General features: G+C 42.0%; 1 protein-coding gene across 4 annotated transcripts in view; it reads left to right on the forward strand.

Moving 5' to 3' along the window:
• ATG5 (autophagy related 5) overlaps positions 1-16,375 on the forward strand; it is a 111,352-nt gene that overhangs the window by 1,315 nt on the left and 93,662 nt on the right. For all 4 annotated transcript variants that reach the window (XM_058660268.1, XM_058660246.1, XM_058660254.1 and 1 more), the window contains one exon: positions 9,887-10,052. In XM_058660268.1, the coding sequence (XP_058516251.1) occupies positions 9,945-10,052 (108 nt within the window). In that variant the 5' untranslated portion in view covers positions 9,887-9,944. Of the gene's footprint in view, positions 1-9,886; positions 10,053-16,375 lie in introns of those variants that run through there.

Consider the following 16,375-nt stretch of genomic DNA (forward strand, 5'->3'; position numbering starts at 1 on the left):
TTGACGGTGTGGGTAGGAGATCACTGTGGGGACCATAGAAAAGATGATCTTTTCTAAAAGAACAGTGAGGAGGAGGAAGCCTTCTCAGTCAGTGCCCCAGGGCTCTGGGCTGAAGGATGCCAGTAGTTTGCTGGAAAAGAACTACTGGTGGAGTTGAGTAGTGCTCACTCGCGTGGGAATGCGGCCGTGTAAGTGTTTAAATGCAGAGTTTTCCTTTCAATGATTTTTTTTAAGTGTTTCTTTATTTGAAAGAGCTGTGGAGACATCTTCCTTTGCTGGTTCACACCCCAGGTGGCTGCAATGGCCAGGGCTGGGCCAAGATGATGCCAGGAGCCAAGGGGTTTTATCCAGGTCTCCCGCTCAGGTGGCAGGAGCCCAAAACGTGGGCCATCTTCTGCTGCCTTGCCAGGTACGTTAGCAGGGAGCTGGATCAGAAGATGGCAGCATCGCTGGCTGGGACTTTACCCGGTATGCCACAGTGTTAGCCCTATGATGAGTACTAAGTAAGGGGCAGTAAAGAGGATCTAATTTGAGTCTTAAAAAAGACTTGGTTTTGGAGTGGGGCTGGACTTGTGGCAGAGTGAATAAAGCCTTCACCTGCCCCATATGGGTTCTGGTTTTGCTGCACTTCGATTTCTGCTCTACTTGGATCTAGATCTCTGCTTATGTGCTTGGGAAAGAAGTGGAAGACAGCCCAAGAATTTGGACCCCTGTTCCCACGTGGACAGCCCAAATGAAGCTTCTGATTTGGACTGTCCCAGCTGGCCATTGCACTATTTGGGGAATGAACTAGTAGATGAAAGATCTCTCTCTGATGCTGCCTGCCAAGTAAATAAAGATACTGATTTCTGTGTTGACTGTATACAAGCCAGACTGAAGTGGAACTGCTACAGTCTGTTTTCCTTAAGGGGGTTGAGGGGGGTGGAAGGTTAAAGATCAAGGTGACTTTGGATCTGGTTGGTAATCATGGGGTGGTGAGAAATAACCAGATTTTAGATAATGTTTCTAAACTAGAGCAGTCAGATGGCTAAGACTGGTTAAGGTTGACTCCAAGTTGATTAGAAGGTAGAATTACTGCTTAGTGAACTAAGGAGCATCAAGAGTAAGAGAAGATGAAGGAAGATCTAAAATCACTTTCAATTTTACGTATGTTCAGTCTGCAACTGGAATGTCAGTATGCAATAAAACATATGAAATGAGTTCAGAAGAGAAGTCTAGGTGATTGTGTGTTAATTGTGAATAATGGTGTTTAAACCAACAGATTTCCCAAGGAGTGGTTTAAGGGCTGAGCCCTGGGCATTGCAACAGTTAGAGACTCTTCCCATCCTTCCCACTCTGCCAGGGTGGGGCTCCTCACTAAAATCCCCTCTGAGAAACATTGATCCATAGTAAGAGGCCCAGAAGAAATGGAAAGCAAGCTCATTAGCTGAGAGAAAGGATCGAGTTGTGAAAACTCCGGGGAAGGGAAAGGCATGAGGTAGGAAGGTGGGAGCATAAATGATTTAGGAAATGTAGGCATGTTGGGCAGTACTCAGTGCCTATATTTGAGGCCAATGCTCTTAAATGTAAAGGTAGAGCAACCAGCCTAATTTTTTTAGTTTGTTTTCTCTTGAAAGAGGGGGATGAGGAAATGGAGACATAAAAGGCAGCTGGCAGAGATCTGCTACCCACTTCCATTGCTTAAGTGCCTGTCACACCTGGGGCCGAACCGGCAGCCTATATCTCAGCTGTTTCCCACATAGGTAACTGAGATTGAGTCCTTGAGCCATCATCTGCTATCTCCCAGGATGTACACTTGCAGGAAGCTGGACTCAAAAGCAGATCTGGGGCCCTATCCCAGGCACTGCAATGTGGAATGCCAGCGTCCCAAATGACAACCTAACCATGGCACTCAATTCCTTTTAGATGTTTACAAACTTGACTCTAGTAGATGTTAGATATATTTCTTAAGATTTTTTTTTTTTTATTGGAAAGGCACATTTACAGGGAGAAGGAGAGAAAGATCTTCCATGTTTACGCCTCAAGTAGCTGCAACAGCTGGATCTGAGCCAATCCAAAGCCAGGAGCCAGGAGCCTCGTGCCTCCTCCAGGTCTCCCACATGGGAGGCAGAGACTCAAGTACTTGAGCCATCATCTGCTGCCTTTCCAGTTATACCAGAAGGAAAGTGGATCCGAAGCGGAGTAGATGAGACTTAAAGCAGGCACTCTGGTGCAGGTGTCCCAGGTGTTGGTTTAACCGTAAGGTCTCCAGTGATAGTGCATGCTATTAAAGAAGAAATTAGGCTGGAGATGACTTGGGGGATAGCTTACCAAGGAGCTGATAGTAAGCTGACTCAAAGATATAGCTGAGTGCTTGGTCAGAGGGTCTGGAAACGTGAGAGAACTATTAAATATATCCACCAGTTATTGAGTGGCTGCCAGGTGCTAAAAACCAAGCAACCTATGAGAATTGAAATTGTATTCATGTACAGAGAGTAGGTTCAGAGAGGATGAGTTTGTTGTCCAAGGACATGCAACCCATAGGTGGGAGTCAGGGTTTAAACCATGTCAGTCTGATGTCAAAGCCTCTTAACTACTTAACTGTATTGCCTGCTGTCAATTTCCTGTTCTTGTTTTTTTTCAAAGGTTTATGTTTATCTATTTAATTTGTTTGAAAGGTGGAGATAGACATAGTGAGCTCCTATTTGTTCATTCCACAGATGCCTGTAACTGCGTCGGCTGGGACAGCTAAAGTCAGGAGTCAGGAAGCTAATCCCTGCCTTGCAGGATGCACAGAGCAGGAAGGAAGTTAGGAGAGAGCTGAGACTTGAACCGGGGCCCTCCTGTATAGGATGCGAGCATCCCAAAACAGTGTTTTAAATTGCTGCACTAGGTGCTCTGCTCATCCTTGTTCTTTATCCCACAATCCTCCTTCACTTTTGTTCATCCTTCCTTGGAAAGTCTGTCTTTCACCGATTGACTGCAGCCGTTCCAAGTTAAGCACTTGTGCCTTAGTTGATGCAATTTCTTCCTGCTTTAGCCTCTCTGACTCAGCTCTTCTGTGCACTGCCATGAAATAATTGTTTTATTTTGCTGCTGTACAACATCATGAGCTCTTGACCTCCTAGATGAAATTGAGGCCCCAATAAGCTTCCATTTTATATGCTTCTTGCTTTAGTTTTATTTTACATTTATAGATAGGATATTAAAGACATGGTGATTGCTTACATTTTTTAGCATGTACCATGTGTCCATTACTTGGCAATATTAATTCCATTTCGTAAATGAGGAAATTGAGGTTTAGTAGAGTGAATTTCCTAGGATTACGTGTCCTGTTAAAATATGTTACAGTGTCAGTTCTTTTATCTTGGCATGAACAAGTCTGGAGAGGGAGATGGCGCACAATTAAGAAATAAGAAAAGAGACCGTCACAAGATATAAGATTATGAAAATGTGTGGCCAGAGGTTTCTCTTCTTCAGAACAGAGGAACCTGGCAAGCGCTTGCTGCATCTGCTTTTTATTGAATTGCTTAGGGAATCAAATTAGAGGAATTGATGTGGCATAAACTGTAATAGCCACACTCCATGTTCCTGTTAACCAGCTAATACTCGATCAGAAAGCAACAAGGTGACCCAAGTACAGAAGTGATAGTCATGACTATCTAAAGAACCCTTCTTAAAGCATCCAGTTCTGTGGTTTTGGACCGTTGCATGTCAGTCTGCAGACCGCTGCCCATAGGCCTCGATCTTGGTCCAGACTGTTGGCTGCCAGCATTCACCTTGGTCTCCAGTGCCAGCAGTCCAAGATTCCAGACGCAGTCCATCCTGCTCTTCTCTATCAACCACAGCTGACTTGTAATCTGCCTGGGGCAGTCTGCTGCTTCCAACACAGTATATCCTGAAAAGTCGATGCATATTTTGCTCTTTACCCACATCCTGCTTTTCCTGGTGAAATTTACCTTGCATGGAATATTTGTCTTCCTCTCCTTGCCTGTCCGTATTCTAGTAATTCTACATTGTCTGGAACTTTTCACACTAGCATATATTAACAAACACCTACTCCTTCCTCCAAAAACCCTCACAATAACGTTTACTTTTACTGTGGACATGGACGCTCTGAAGTGGGAAGGGACATTGGTAATCAGTGTGGTGTTATGCAAAGAACCTGAGATTGGCAGTCTGGAAAGGGTGTGGCATCTGTTGGTGGCTCCGTCCTATGTTAGGCACTAAAGATTTATGCCTTCCATTTCAAATTCAGTGTAAAATAGGAACACCCAGGATTGTATTACGTGTGAATAAGTAAAGTATATAGTGTTTTTGGAGTTTAGAATAATACATAACCTACTCATCTAATTTTGATTGTCTCACCTGATCTGTTCACATCATGTTTTGGGATTGTTTGGTTCTGTGATTTCTGTACCCATGTACTGCCTTTCCAACAAACTGAGGTTTACTAAACATGTTTTGAGCACCTGTCACAATCCTGACAAATACCAGAGGTGAGAAGTGAGGTGGAATCTTCTTCCCCAAAGGATTACATCAAAGTCCTCTGGGGGAAAGGCACATATAAATATATCTGCTTAGTGTCAGTCAATGTTGTGTAGCAGAAGAGAAGTAAAAATGAAGTGAGAGGGCCAAGAAGACTGCCCCCATCACAGGAAGCAGAAAGACAATTTTTTAACTGCGGCCTACAAACTAACGTCAAAGATAAGGTAGTGAAGGGCCGGGACCCACTAGCATTAGCAATAGATGTGGGAAGAACTGGAAAGCGTGTGGCCTAACTAGTGGGTGTGGAGATTGGGATGCAAACAGTGGTGGAGATTTCAGGGAGTTTGCTATTGCTATTTTATGTTCCTGCAGCACTTCCTGCAGAGCTGAGCATTGCAAAGGTCAAATATTTGTTGATTCTATATTGAATGTCGTTACTAGTTTTGTTCTAATGTTTTCCTTTATTCTTAATAATTCCTGTTTTGTTACATAATGCTTTCAATTAGCTGTTGAAGCTTTTAAAAAAATTGTTTGCTTTTATTTATTGAAAGAGCAGAGAGAAGGAAATAGGGAGGAAGATCTTCTGTCTACTGGTTCACTCCCTAAATGTCTGCAACAGCCAGGGCTGGGCCAGGCAAAAGAGTACTCAATCCAAGTCTTCTCACATAGGTGATAGGAAATCCGCCCACTGCCTCCTCTCAGGGTGCACATTAGCAGGAGGCTGAGGCAGAGCCAAGAAGTCTAGTATAGGATATGAATAGCCCATGTGGCATCTTAATGCTGTCTCAAATGCCTGTGCCAATCCTAAACATTTTTTAAGATAAGCTATTGACTTTGTGAATTTTATTTATTTATTTATTTATTTATTTATTTATTTATTTATTTTTAAAAGATTTTATTATTATTGGAAAGCCGGATATACAGAGAGGAGAAGAGACAGAGAGGAAGATCTTCCATCCGATGTTTCACTCCCCAAGTGAGCCGCAACGGGCCGGTGCGCGCCGATCCGAAGCCGGGAACCTGGAACCTCTTCCAGGTCTCCCATGCGGGTGCAGTGTCCCAATGCATTGGGCTGTCCTCGACTGCTTTCCCAGGCCACAAGCAGGGAGCTGGATGGGAAGTGGAGCTGCCGGGATTAGAACCGGCACCCATATGGGATCCCGGGGCTTTCAAGGCGAGGACTTTAGCCGCGAGGCCACGCCGCCGGGCCCGAATTCTTTTTATTTTTAAGAGTTGTTTATTTTTATTGATAAGGCAGATATACAGAAAGAAGAGACAGATCTTCCATCTGCTGGTTCACTCTCCAAATGGCCGCAGTGACTGGAGCTGAGCTGATCCAAAGCCAGGAGCCAGGAGCTTCCTCTGGATGTCCCACATGGGTGCAGGGTCCCAAGGCTTTTGACTGTCCCAGGCCACAAGCAGGGAGCTGGAAGGGAAGTGGAGCAGCTGGCACACAAACTGGCACCTCTGTGGGATCTTGGTACCTGAAGGGAGAGTATTTAGCCATTGAGCCATCAAGTTCGACCGTATATATTCAATTCTAAATGAAGTGTTAAGTGCTGTTTCCTACTTTATATAAGAAAAACAGAGAACTTAAGTAAGTTGAGTTTATCATTGTTAGTGGTAAAGTTTCATTTTCAAATCCAAGCATCCTGGCACTTTTAACCACTACGTTACAGTGACTCTCAAAGTAAAAAAAAAAAACCCAAAAAATTAAAAAAAAACAATAAAATTAACTTCTATTTATAAAGAATTATTGAAAACTCATTCATTTTATCTATGCATCACCAATTTTCTTGCACATTTTTATTGCTTACATATATTTACTAGAGACATGGGTTCTTATGTAATTCATTATATGTGAACTTGTGTTAATTTTGAAAGAGTAGAGGTTAACCCACCACCTGCAGTGCCAGCTGTCTTATGAGCACTGTTTGGAGTACTAGCTACTCCACCTCTGATCCTGCTCCCTGCAGCAGTGGAGGATGGCTCATGTCCTTGGGTTCCGGCCACCCTGAGGGGGATTGGCTCCCGGCTTCTGCCTGTCCCAGCCCTGAGCAGTGTGACCATTGAAAAAGTGAACCAGCAGATAGATCTCTCTCTGGTTTTCCTTCTCTGTCTTCCTGTAACTCTGCCTTTCACATACGATAAATCATATCTGTTTTAAAAAGGGTGAACTATTTAAGATTCTATAAACTGCATATTTTGAAGCAGTAGGTAGTTTTCATAAATCTATTTTGTAGAGTTTTGGTTTTGCAAGATTTCTAACAATTACATTATGTTACATCTTTGCCCTGGCTCTCGATAAGTTCTTCGCTTGAGATCCAACCGGTAGAAAAATGTTAGAAATAATGACATGGGAAATAAAGTATTGATTTATCCTCCACTGATTTTATACCTGAAATTTACCTGTAGGACTTGTGTAAGTTTGACTGAAATACAAGATCTTAATAAAAATCAAGCCTTGTGTTTGGCGCAGAGTTAAGTTGCTGCCAGAGAGGCTCACACCATTTCAGAATGCCTGCTAATGCTGCCTCTGCTCCCATCAGCTTGCTGTTAATGCACGCTCTGGGAGGCAACAAGTATTTGAGTCCTTGCCACCCATAAGGGAGACCCAGATTGAGTTTCTGACACCTGGCAGGGTCCGGCTATAACTGTTCTGGGTAATTGGGGAATGAACCAGCATATGGCAGATAAATTTCTCTGGATTTCAAAATAAGGAAGTGAATAAAATGCAAGCCTATACTTTGCATGCTTGTCTCACCTTTGGAGTGGAGCTCGGAAACTGAAGGCTGAGAGACTGATGTTGCTGTTCCTGACACATGGAAGCAGCAGAAGGAAATGCCGAGGGAGGAAGGCCTGAAGGTCAGGTGTTGCCATCCGAGAGGGAGAAGAGGAGCCACACTTAACACGAAGGGTATTTTGGTCTCCGATGATCCCTACCTATTAATAAACAGGGCTCAGATGATGTTCTGGAAGCCAACCAATTAGACTCATTCTTTCTTGAGAGAAGGTCAGGGCTTGGAGAGAACCAGTTAAGATGTCTTTCCTTAGGTGGCCATTCCCACTTTAATTTTGAATAGTTTTGAGTTATGTTGTCTGGCTGACTTCTAGGGAAAAAATATCCAATGAGACTATTGATAGTGGCTTTCTAGTTTTAAAAATCATAGTTTTTCCTAAATGCTGTTAGCAAAGGCACTGTGTCTCGCATTGTTCTGCTTCTGGAGCAGGGTGGGGACCTTGGAAGTAGCTCTTGGTTAAGCTGATGTATTTTTTATGTAAACAACTGCTTAACACCTTTATCAGATTCAGTCTTTAGATTTATTTGCTCTAAACTAGATTTCATTAATTCCTCTCATTAGTAAATCCAATTGTTTCATTTATTTGATCAGAAAGTAGTAGGACCTTTATTTTTAGTGACTTAATTTTGTATGATTTGTTAACTTCGGTTTTTTCTACTGAGTACAGAAATTCAGCATTTGAGTTTGAAGCCTGTCAAAGTAGTACTACATGAAGTCTACACATATATTTTTTTTTCTTTTTTAAAGATTTATTTATTATTATTGGAAAGCCGGATATACAGAGAGGAGGAGAGACAGAGAGGAAGATCTTCCATCCGATGTTTCACTCCCCAAGTGAGCCACAACGGTCGGTGCTGCGCCAATCCGAAGCCGGGAACCTGGAACCTCTTCCAGGTCTCCCATGTGAGTGCAGGGTCCCAAAGCTTTGGGCTGTCCTCGACTGCTTTCCCAGGCCACAAGCAGGGAGCTGGATGGGAAGTGGAGCCGCCGGGGTTATAACCAGCGCCCACATGGGATCCCTGGGCTTTCAAGGCGAGGACTTTAGCTGCTAGGCCACGCCGCCGGGCCCAAGATTTATTTACTTTTATTGGAAAGGCAGATTTACACAGAGGAGAGAGAGAAGATCTTCTGCCCGATGGTTCACTCCCCAAGTGGCCGCAATTGCTGGAGCTAAGCCCGTCTGGAGCCAGGAGCTTCTTCTTCTAGGTCTCCCACGTGGGTGCAGGATCCCAAGCCTTGGCCACCCTCTGCTTTCCCTGGCCCCAAGCAGGGAGCTGGATGGGAAATGGAGCAGCTAGGACACCAGCCTACAGGCCCAAGTGAGATCCCAGTACTTGCAAGGCAAGGGTTAGCCTTTGAGCCATTGTTCCTGTCCCTTTGTGCCACCTCTTTCAGCTTTTTACCTGAAGATGATATTGTGTCTGATTGACTTTCATCTTTTACTCTAATTAATTTGTGTGAATTGTAATGTACTTGTTATTGGTCAGTGGAAGAAAACAGAAAAGAAAGAGGTTTCTTGAATAATTCAGTGATATTAATTGTATTTGGCTAAATTCATGATTTTAGAATACTTAATAGTGAATGTTAAGATAAATTATAAGTTATTGTCTGAAAAATGAGAAATATGTGAGTACATATATTGAATTTTAAGATATAGGTGCTACCTGTTTGGTTATTGTCAGCATTTGTTATCAACAGTACTTATTTCAGCATTTAACCGTGTAGTGTATTGTGTTGAATAGCTGTAGAACATTAGCACTGGAAGACACTTGATTAATACAAAAGTCAATGTCCTGTATCTCCATTTTTTAAATTTACAGATTTAGTACTGTATTTATGGTTTAGAATAATAGGCTAGGAGTTGAGATTAGAAGCATTTATCCATTTCTTGGAGCCAGGGAGTGTAAGCTTAGTTTGCAGAGTTTGGGTTGGATTTGACTAGATGAGAAAAGCACACACCGTGCGGGAGAGGGGATGGAGGGGGAACGTGAGACACAGGCCTTAGGGCAGCACTTGCTAGAGGGTTTATGAAGTATAAAAGAGTAAATATTGATGGAACCAGGAGTGGAAAGGAAAAATTAGAATGAGTTTATGTAAAGATTTTTCCAGAATGAGAGAATGTACTTGAAAGAAGAAAGGAGGTATTATCTGGAGAAGATGACTGGTTTGAATATGTTAGTGATTTGATTATGGCAGTTGTAAGAATGGTGCTTTGGAGTTGAGCTATCAGGGGTCACAGAGCATGGGTGTAGGGTTCTTTTGGATGAGTGAACCACTCTTGTGGGCTTAAGGATGTTCTAAGAATGCATTCGTTTGGATTGGAGTTCATTACTTGAATTTGTAATGAATGATACATATGCAATTTTGAGTTGTGTGATCTTTTAAACAAATAGGCACTCTATTTGTAAGGCTTGGAGTGATTTTTAATTTAATTTAATTTTATTTATTTATTTATTTATTTTTACTAAATCAAAGAATCCTGATTACACACAGGGTTTTGTTTTGTTTTGTTTCTAAGTAAATTATCGTTATTGCATTTTTTGGCCATTTCTTTTGTTCTGTAGCAGATTCATTCATCCTACTAAGGATCTAACTAATGTTCTTCGTTTTATTTTCAGTTTGGCTTTGGTTGGAAAAGGAACTTAGCCTATATGTACTACTTTAACCACTGGAAGAATGACAGATGACAAAGATGTGCTTCGAGATGTGTGGTTTGGACGGATTCCAACTTGCTTCACTCTGGGTCAGGATGAAATAACTGAAAGGGAGGCTGAACCGTACTATGTAAGTATGTTGATCCTGGTGGGCGGGATACTTATCTTCATCCAGTTTTGTAAATAAAGCTCTGAGAATCTGTTAGAGTTCTACAAAGGCTCTTAACTGACATTTTGGTACAATTAATCCATGCTTTTTTGAGGGAGAAAACAAAAGAAAAACAAATATGCAAAAAGAAGGAAATAAAAATCACTCTGAATCCTATCATCCAGAGGATATAATGTAGGATAATGGAATCATAATATATGTGGTGTGTTTTTTTTTTTTGATGAAACTATTGTGAAAATGGATTCAGACTAGATTTTTAATGGTAGGTGGAGCAGCTGTTTAGCCAAAGGTATTTTCATAGCTAATGAGCATATACACTTTTATACGATTGCTGGGCCACCATGTTATATATGAGCTGATATAAAACTATTTTTACTTTTTATTTCTTTGGCTAAGTTTATTTGAAAGGTGAGGAAACTACAGACAGAGTTGGCAGAGACTGGGAAGGTGGGAGAGAGCCGTTTCTACTTTCCTCTTGTGTCCTTGGGGAGAGGGCGCCTAAGTTTGCTACCTGCCTGTCCCATTTCATTCCCTACTCAGTTTTCTGACCCCTCTTCCTAAGAGTTGTGAACAGTGTACTTTCATCCTGTCCTCTGTGGCTGTTTCCTGCTGATGATGGGTGTAGGCCTCAGGTATCCCAGGTTTGGAAATGTATGCCAATCTCGTCTAACAGATCCACCTCAGTGACTGCGTTTCCTGCATCATCAGCATCACTCCGAGAATCCACAGGTTCCTGCTGGTCCACAGGGGCAGGCTGACTGATGCATCTGGGCATAACTCTTCTCTGCACAGGATGTGATATTCTGATGTTGGGACCCACAACCCTGTCTCTGGGCCCTGAGACTGTAGGTCATTTTGCATCGGGACATGATAGCCTGCGTTTCTTGGGAGTGCCAAAGGCTGTCACTGTGATTTGCCCCCATGACCCCGTTCTCAGGGCCGTGCCTAGTATGGTTTCAACCACATAGAACCCACCAGGTCCCTGTCCTGCTCTTCCCAGAACAACACAGTATCATGCAGCAGCTGTGGCCTGCCCAGGACTCATCAGGTATCTGGCCTGCCAGAAGCCATCAGAGGGCATCCCTGTCTTCACCCTTCCCCTGCTTCCCAGTCTCAAGCCCTTGGCCAAGCTCAGTAGTACACTGAAGGTGTGACCTGCCTTGGGCCCCAATGTCAGGTGTCTGGTGGGCCACTCCCAGCCCTGCGTTGTGGTGTACAGCAGGACCCCTAAGGCTCCTGGCCTGTCTGCTCCCAGGCTGGCACTTTGGTGTGCTCAAGGTTCCACTTCCGAATTATCCATGAGGCCTCTAGTTGGCCTGCTTCCAGCTCATTGCGTTGGCTTGCTGTGATCTGGCATGCTTAGGACTCCGGAATCAAGCTTCTGGCTGGCTGATCCCAGACCAGCATGATGGCATGCTACAGGTGCAGCCTGCCCAGGACCCTTAAGCTCTGGCTTAATGCCTTTTCTAGAGTGCAACAAGCCACAGGCCTGTCCCACCCCCTACCCCCAAGCCCCACCAGTCCACATCTTGAGCTGCCACATCTCATAGCTGTGTAGCTCTGGCCTCAGACCCCATCCAGGACCCTTGTGCAGTGTGACTCAAGTTGTAGGCCATCTCCCAAGCCCTCAGAAAGCAAAAGGAAAGCAACAGAAGAGGAAGATTATGTATTTAATAATATATATTCTAGATTTTTCTTTTTTCTTCTTCTTTTTTTTAATTGGAAAGAGATTTACAGAGAGAAGGAGACACAGAAAGATCTTCCATCCACTGGTTCACTCTCCAAGTGGCTGCAGTGGCCGGAACTGAGCTGATCCAAAGCCAGGAGCCGGGAGCTTCCTCTGGATGTCCCATGCGGGTGCAGGGTCCCAGGACTTTGGGCCTTCCTCTACTGCTTTCCCAGGCGACAAGCAGAGAGCTGCAAGGGAAGTGGGACATCCAGTTGGGATCTTCTCCTTGAGGTGTGCCCCTCCCCCACCCTTTCCAAGTACTTGTGTCAGGCAGGTTTTTACATCTGTTAATGAGTAGTCCTTTCTAAGTGAAGACATTTTCAGTTGTTCTAGTTGTTTCTTTTTGTGTGTCATCATCACACACTGAGATCTACCGGGAGTGGATAGTGGTAAGGAGGCAGTGTCCTGCTGATGGATGCTGCTTCCATTTCCCTTCCGTAAGGCCTCCCCTTCGCTTTCCTCCATGTCTTCTCTGCAAGAGGGCAGTGGTGCTGCTAGAGGAAACTGCCCAGGCAACCCGTCCACTCTTTTCACTTTTAATAGGTAAGAACTTCCTCAGCTTCCAAGAGGGCCTGTAGCAGTAGAAACGAAATATGAAAGACCTCCTAGCCTCATGTTTGGAATTTATTTGAAATTATCTCATTGGATTCTCTTAGTAGCCATGGTGATTTTTAGATATTGGGTATTCTTATTACTGGTACTTAAGGTTAAATACACCTGAGTAACTTTAAAAAATCTCCACAATGTTCTCTCTTTAGAAAAAACTTCCACAGTTCTAAGTGTGGTCACAGTATATTGTTCAATGTATTTTTTCTGTTTTGGTGTAATATGGGTTCAGATTCCACTTACGTTTTGTTTCTGAATGAATTTTTGTGGTTTTAATTAAAGCTTTTCAAATCGATTAGCTTTAGAACAGTACATAACAAAGGAGTATATGTGTGTAGTTAGGTAAAATTGTAACAACTGAGAAATATATAGTTGAATTGTATTTGCTTTCCAATCAGGTTTGCATTTGATGCATTTCCTAGAGTTAGAAATTTTAAACAATTCAGTGTTTTTCTTTCATATTTGAATTTGTTTAAATTTTATGAGAAATGGGGTGTAAGTAGTTTTCTAATCACATTGGAAACAGTAAAACTTTTGGGGATAACTGTTGAAGGGAGAGAGGATTATTCTGCCTTATTGGTCATTCTTTCTAATTAATTCTTTCTAACTGTTCACCCAAAGAAAAGCTTATATAGTTCTGCCTTGTATTTTTTAAGAGTATGGATGATAGTCATTTAGTATATAAGTAATAACAAGTAGCAGCCAGGGGGCCTGGTGCACTGTTACAACAGAAATGGCATTCCTCTGCCAGAAATGCTAGCATCCCATTTGGGCACTGATTCATGTCCCGGCTGTTCCACTTCTTGTCTGACTCTCTGCTTATGGCCTAGGAGAGCAGTGGAGGATGGCTCAAGGCTTTGGGCCCTTGCACTGACATGGAATGCTGGGAAGAATTTTTAGCTCCCAGGTTTGGATCAGCTCAGCTCAGCTCTGGCCATGGCAATCATTTGAGGAGTAAACCAGCAGATGGAAGACCTCTTTTTCTCTCTCTGGAAAAAAAATCTGCCTTTTAAGTGAAAATAATTTGCTTTAATTAGGGGTTAAACCTTGTAGTCCAGTCTAAATTTAGCTTTTTAAATGCATATGTATTTAAATATATAATTCATACCAGAAGGAAAGACATTAAAATATTAGCTGTATTAGAATCATAGGTGAACATTTTAGCAACAGTGTAGCTCTTTTGGATATGTTCGATTATATATTATACTTGAAAATATTTCTAATATTTACCAATAGTTCTATTTTTTCTCCATTTTGATTTGTTGCTTTTGCATGCATGTTGTTTAAATTATTGAGGATTATGTTTATTTTGCAGGGGAGTATTAGGAAGGAACTGTTAAGAAGCTAAATAACTTCAGTTTCTGTGTTTCTGTTAAATCCATTTAAAATATTGCTTTTCATTTAGAATGTCAGGTTGTTTTTTACTTTTAAAGTTTATTTTTATGTTTACAGAGAGAGGAGAGACAGAGAGACCTGCTGTCCATTGGTTTACTCCCCGAATGGTCCTAGCATTTGAACGTAGGAGCATCCTTTGGGTCTCCCTTGTGGGTGCAGGGTGCTGCTTTCTCAGACACAACTGCCCCCTCCCAACCTCCAGGCCACAGAGAGCTGGATGGTTTTTATTGGAAGGGTAGATCACATTTATAGAGAGAAGGCAAGACAGAGAGAAAGGTCTTCCATCTTGCACAGTCTCATCCTTTGATATTTCCTTCTCCCATATCCCTAACTGTTTTGATCCACAATGTAGTTCAGCTGATTTTGTATCCAGTGCGTCTCAGGCTTGGCTCATTCCTTCATTCCCCTGCTGCAGTTTCATCCAGACCACCATTTAAAAGCTGCTGAATTGCATAGTAGTAACCAATGTTTCTGCTTTCAGTTTCTCCTTCTCTGCGTTTTTATTTTGCAGCTAGTATTGATCTTTTGAAAACACAACTTTTTCTTGTCCCTTGCCTGCTTATTGGCTTTTCATTATCACCAGGAACTTTAATGTAGTTTAAAAGGTTCTCCATGATCTTCAGTATTAGTTTTACAGAGTGCTTTTTCTTTCTTCATATCCTGACTTTATTAACAACCGCATATCGTATGCAATATAAGTTCAAGATATAAGTTGATTTATCGTTCAAAGAGGTTTTGCCTGCTAAAATGCACTTTGTATCTGTTAAATGAATGAAGAGAAATATTTGCTGTTTGGTAAGCTGTGTACTGTGTACTGTTAGGCAGAATGGCACAGCGAATCCAAACCCTGAAATACAGGCATGATTAGTAACCACTGCTCGTATTCCACCCAAAATGGCCAGCTGTTCGTGACTCCTCCTCGTGGTAACTCTAGAGGACCACACGTTGTGGACCTGTTGGTGTTCTGTCCTGACAGCGCACTGTTGGAAATCAGCTCTTCACTTCATGTCACATTCAGCTTCGTAAGAGTTTGTTCAGATGTGCCCATCTGTGTCTGTTCTTTCTTTGCCTTAGATGAGTATGTTTTAAATTTTATAATTGACCATTGTTTGATAGAGTAAGACTTGTCATGATGAAGTATGTTACAGCACCTTTTTCAGAGATTAAAATATTTGGTGTAATTGTGTAAAATATGTATCCCTTTTAAGCTGCATAGAAGCAGAATGAATCAGTTTTGCTATACTGAGTGCTCAATCCCACTGCTAAATGGAGACTGACAACAGCAGATTCTATTGTAGCTGACAAAGCCCCAACAGGGCTAATCGTTTTCATCCTGCAAGAATTAAAAACAAAAGTTGAAGACATTTTGCTATATAAAATACACCAGAGGCAGAAGAGGTATTATACGGTGCCACTTACTTGGTGTGCCTAGATAGTCAAACCCATGAAGACAAAACATGGAGTGGTAGTTACCGGGTGCTAGGGAAGGTGGGGTCTGAGCAGTTATTGTTGAATAACTATGTTTTCCCTTTGGAGCAGTGCTGAGTTGCAGAGAGGGAGGGAGGTGATGGCTGCACAACATTGTGAACATGCTTGTTTCCCTGAACTGTACAATTACAGATGGTTAAAATGGATATTTTTGTGAGGTGTATTTTACCTGATGAAGATGATCATAAGGTAAACCAATGAGCTAAAGCTAACATTCATTGAGGATAGTCTGGAGATAAAAGGCAAGGTGATACCACTCTGTTGTTCTTTGTGTTTTTTGCTTTTTAAATATTTCCTCAATAAATTGTGACTCTGTGTACTGTCATGTAGACCTTCTTCAGTTTTAGTAATATTTTAGTATTACCATGTCTCTTCCCAGTGGTTATAGGTTACACCCAGAAATCAATTTGGAGCAGAAAATTGTAACAGGAATACATTCTAGTGGGGATTCTGCTTTAGAAAAGCATTTTCATTTTTAATGATCATTTTTGGCTGTTTGCCCAGTTAACCTTTGGCACCTCTGATTCACTCAGCAAGTATGTACTGCTCACCTGCCATAAAGCAGCCATTGTTGGGGATGGTGGGAATGTGGCCTTGAACAAAACAGTCCCACATTCCTGTCTTATTGGACATTTCACTCCAGTATTCTACATTCCTGCTGCGAAGAAATTTCTATTTCACAAAAATTCATTTGTGACTTCTCTAGCAACTTTGAATGTTGTACATTGTGCATGTTGTGCAGCACTGAGAGTTGTGCTCATTAGCCGTAGTGTGTCTTCCCCTATGAAACAGTTACTGTCAAGTGACCAGTAGTCATTAAAGACTAAACTTCTGAATTTACAAATATAGATTGTATTAGGCTAATTGATTGTAATAGTTTTTTTTAAATAGCTAATGTACTGTTCTCTTTGATTTCTCAGAGACTTCATGTCATTTGTATTGATTTCTGCCTTTTTGAAAGAATCCAATGCATGTATTCTCTGCTCTTTATTTAATAACATGATTTTGACTGTTTTTTTAAACTGTAAAACAGGTTTGTTAAAGAATCCATTATTTTTTCTTATGT

The sequence above is a fragment of the Ochotona princeps genome, chromosome 1, assembly GCF_030435755.1.
Source record: "Ochotona princeps isolate mOchPri1 chromosome 1, mOchPri1.hap1, whole genome shotgun sequence".
Classification (NCBI taxonomy): domain Eukaryota; kingdom Metazoa; phylum Chordata; class Mammalia; order Lagomorpha; family Ochotonidae; genus Ochotona; species Ochotona princeps.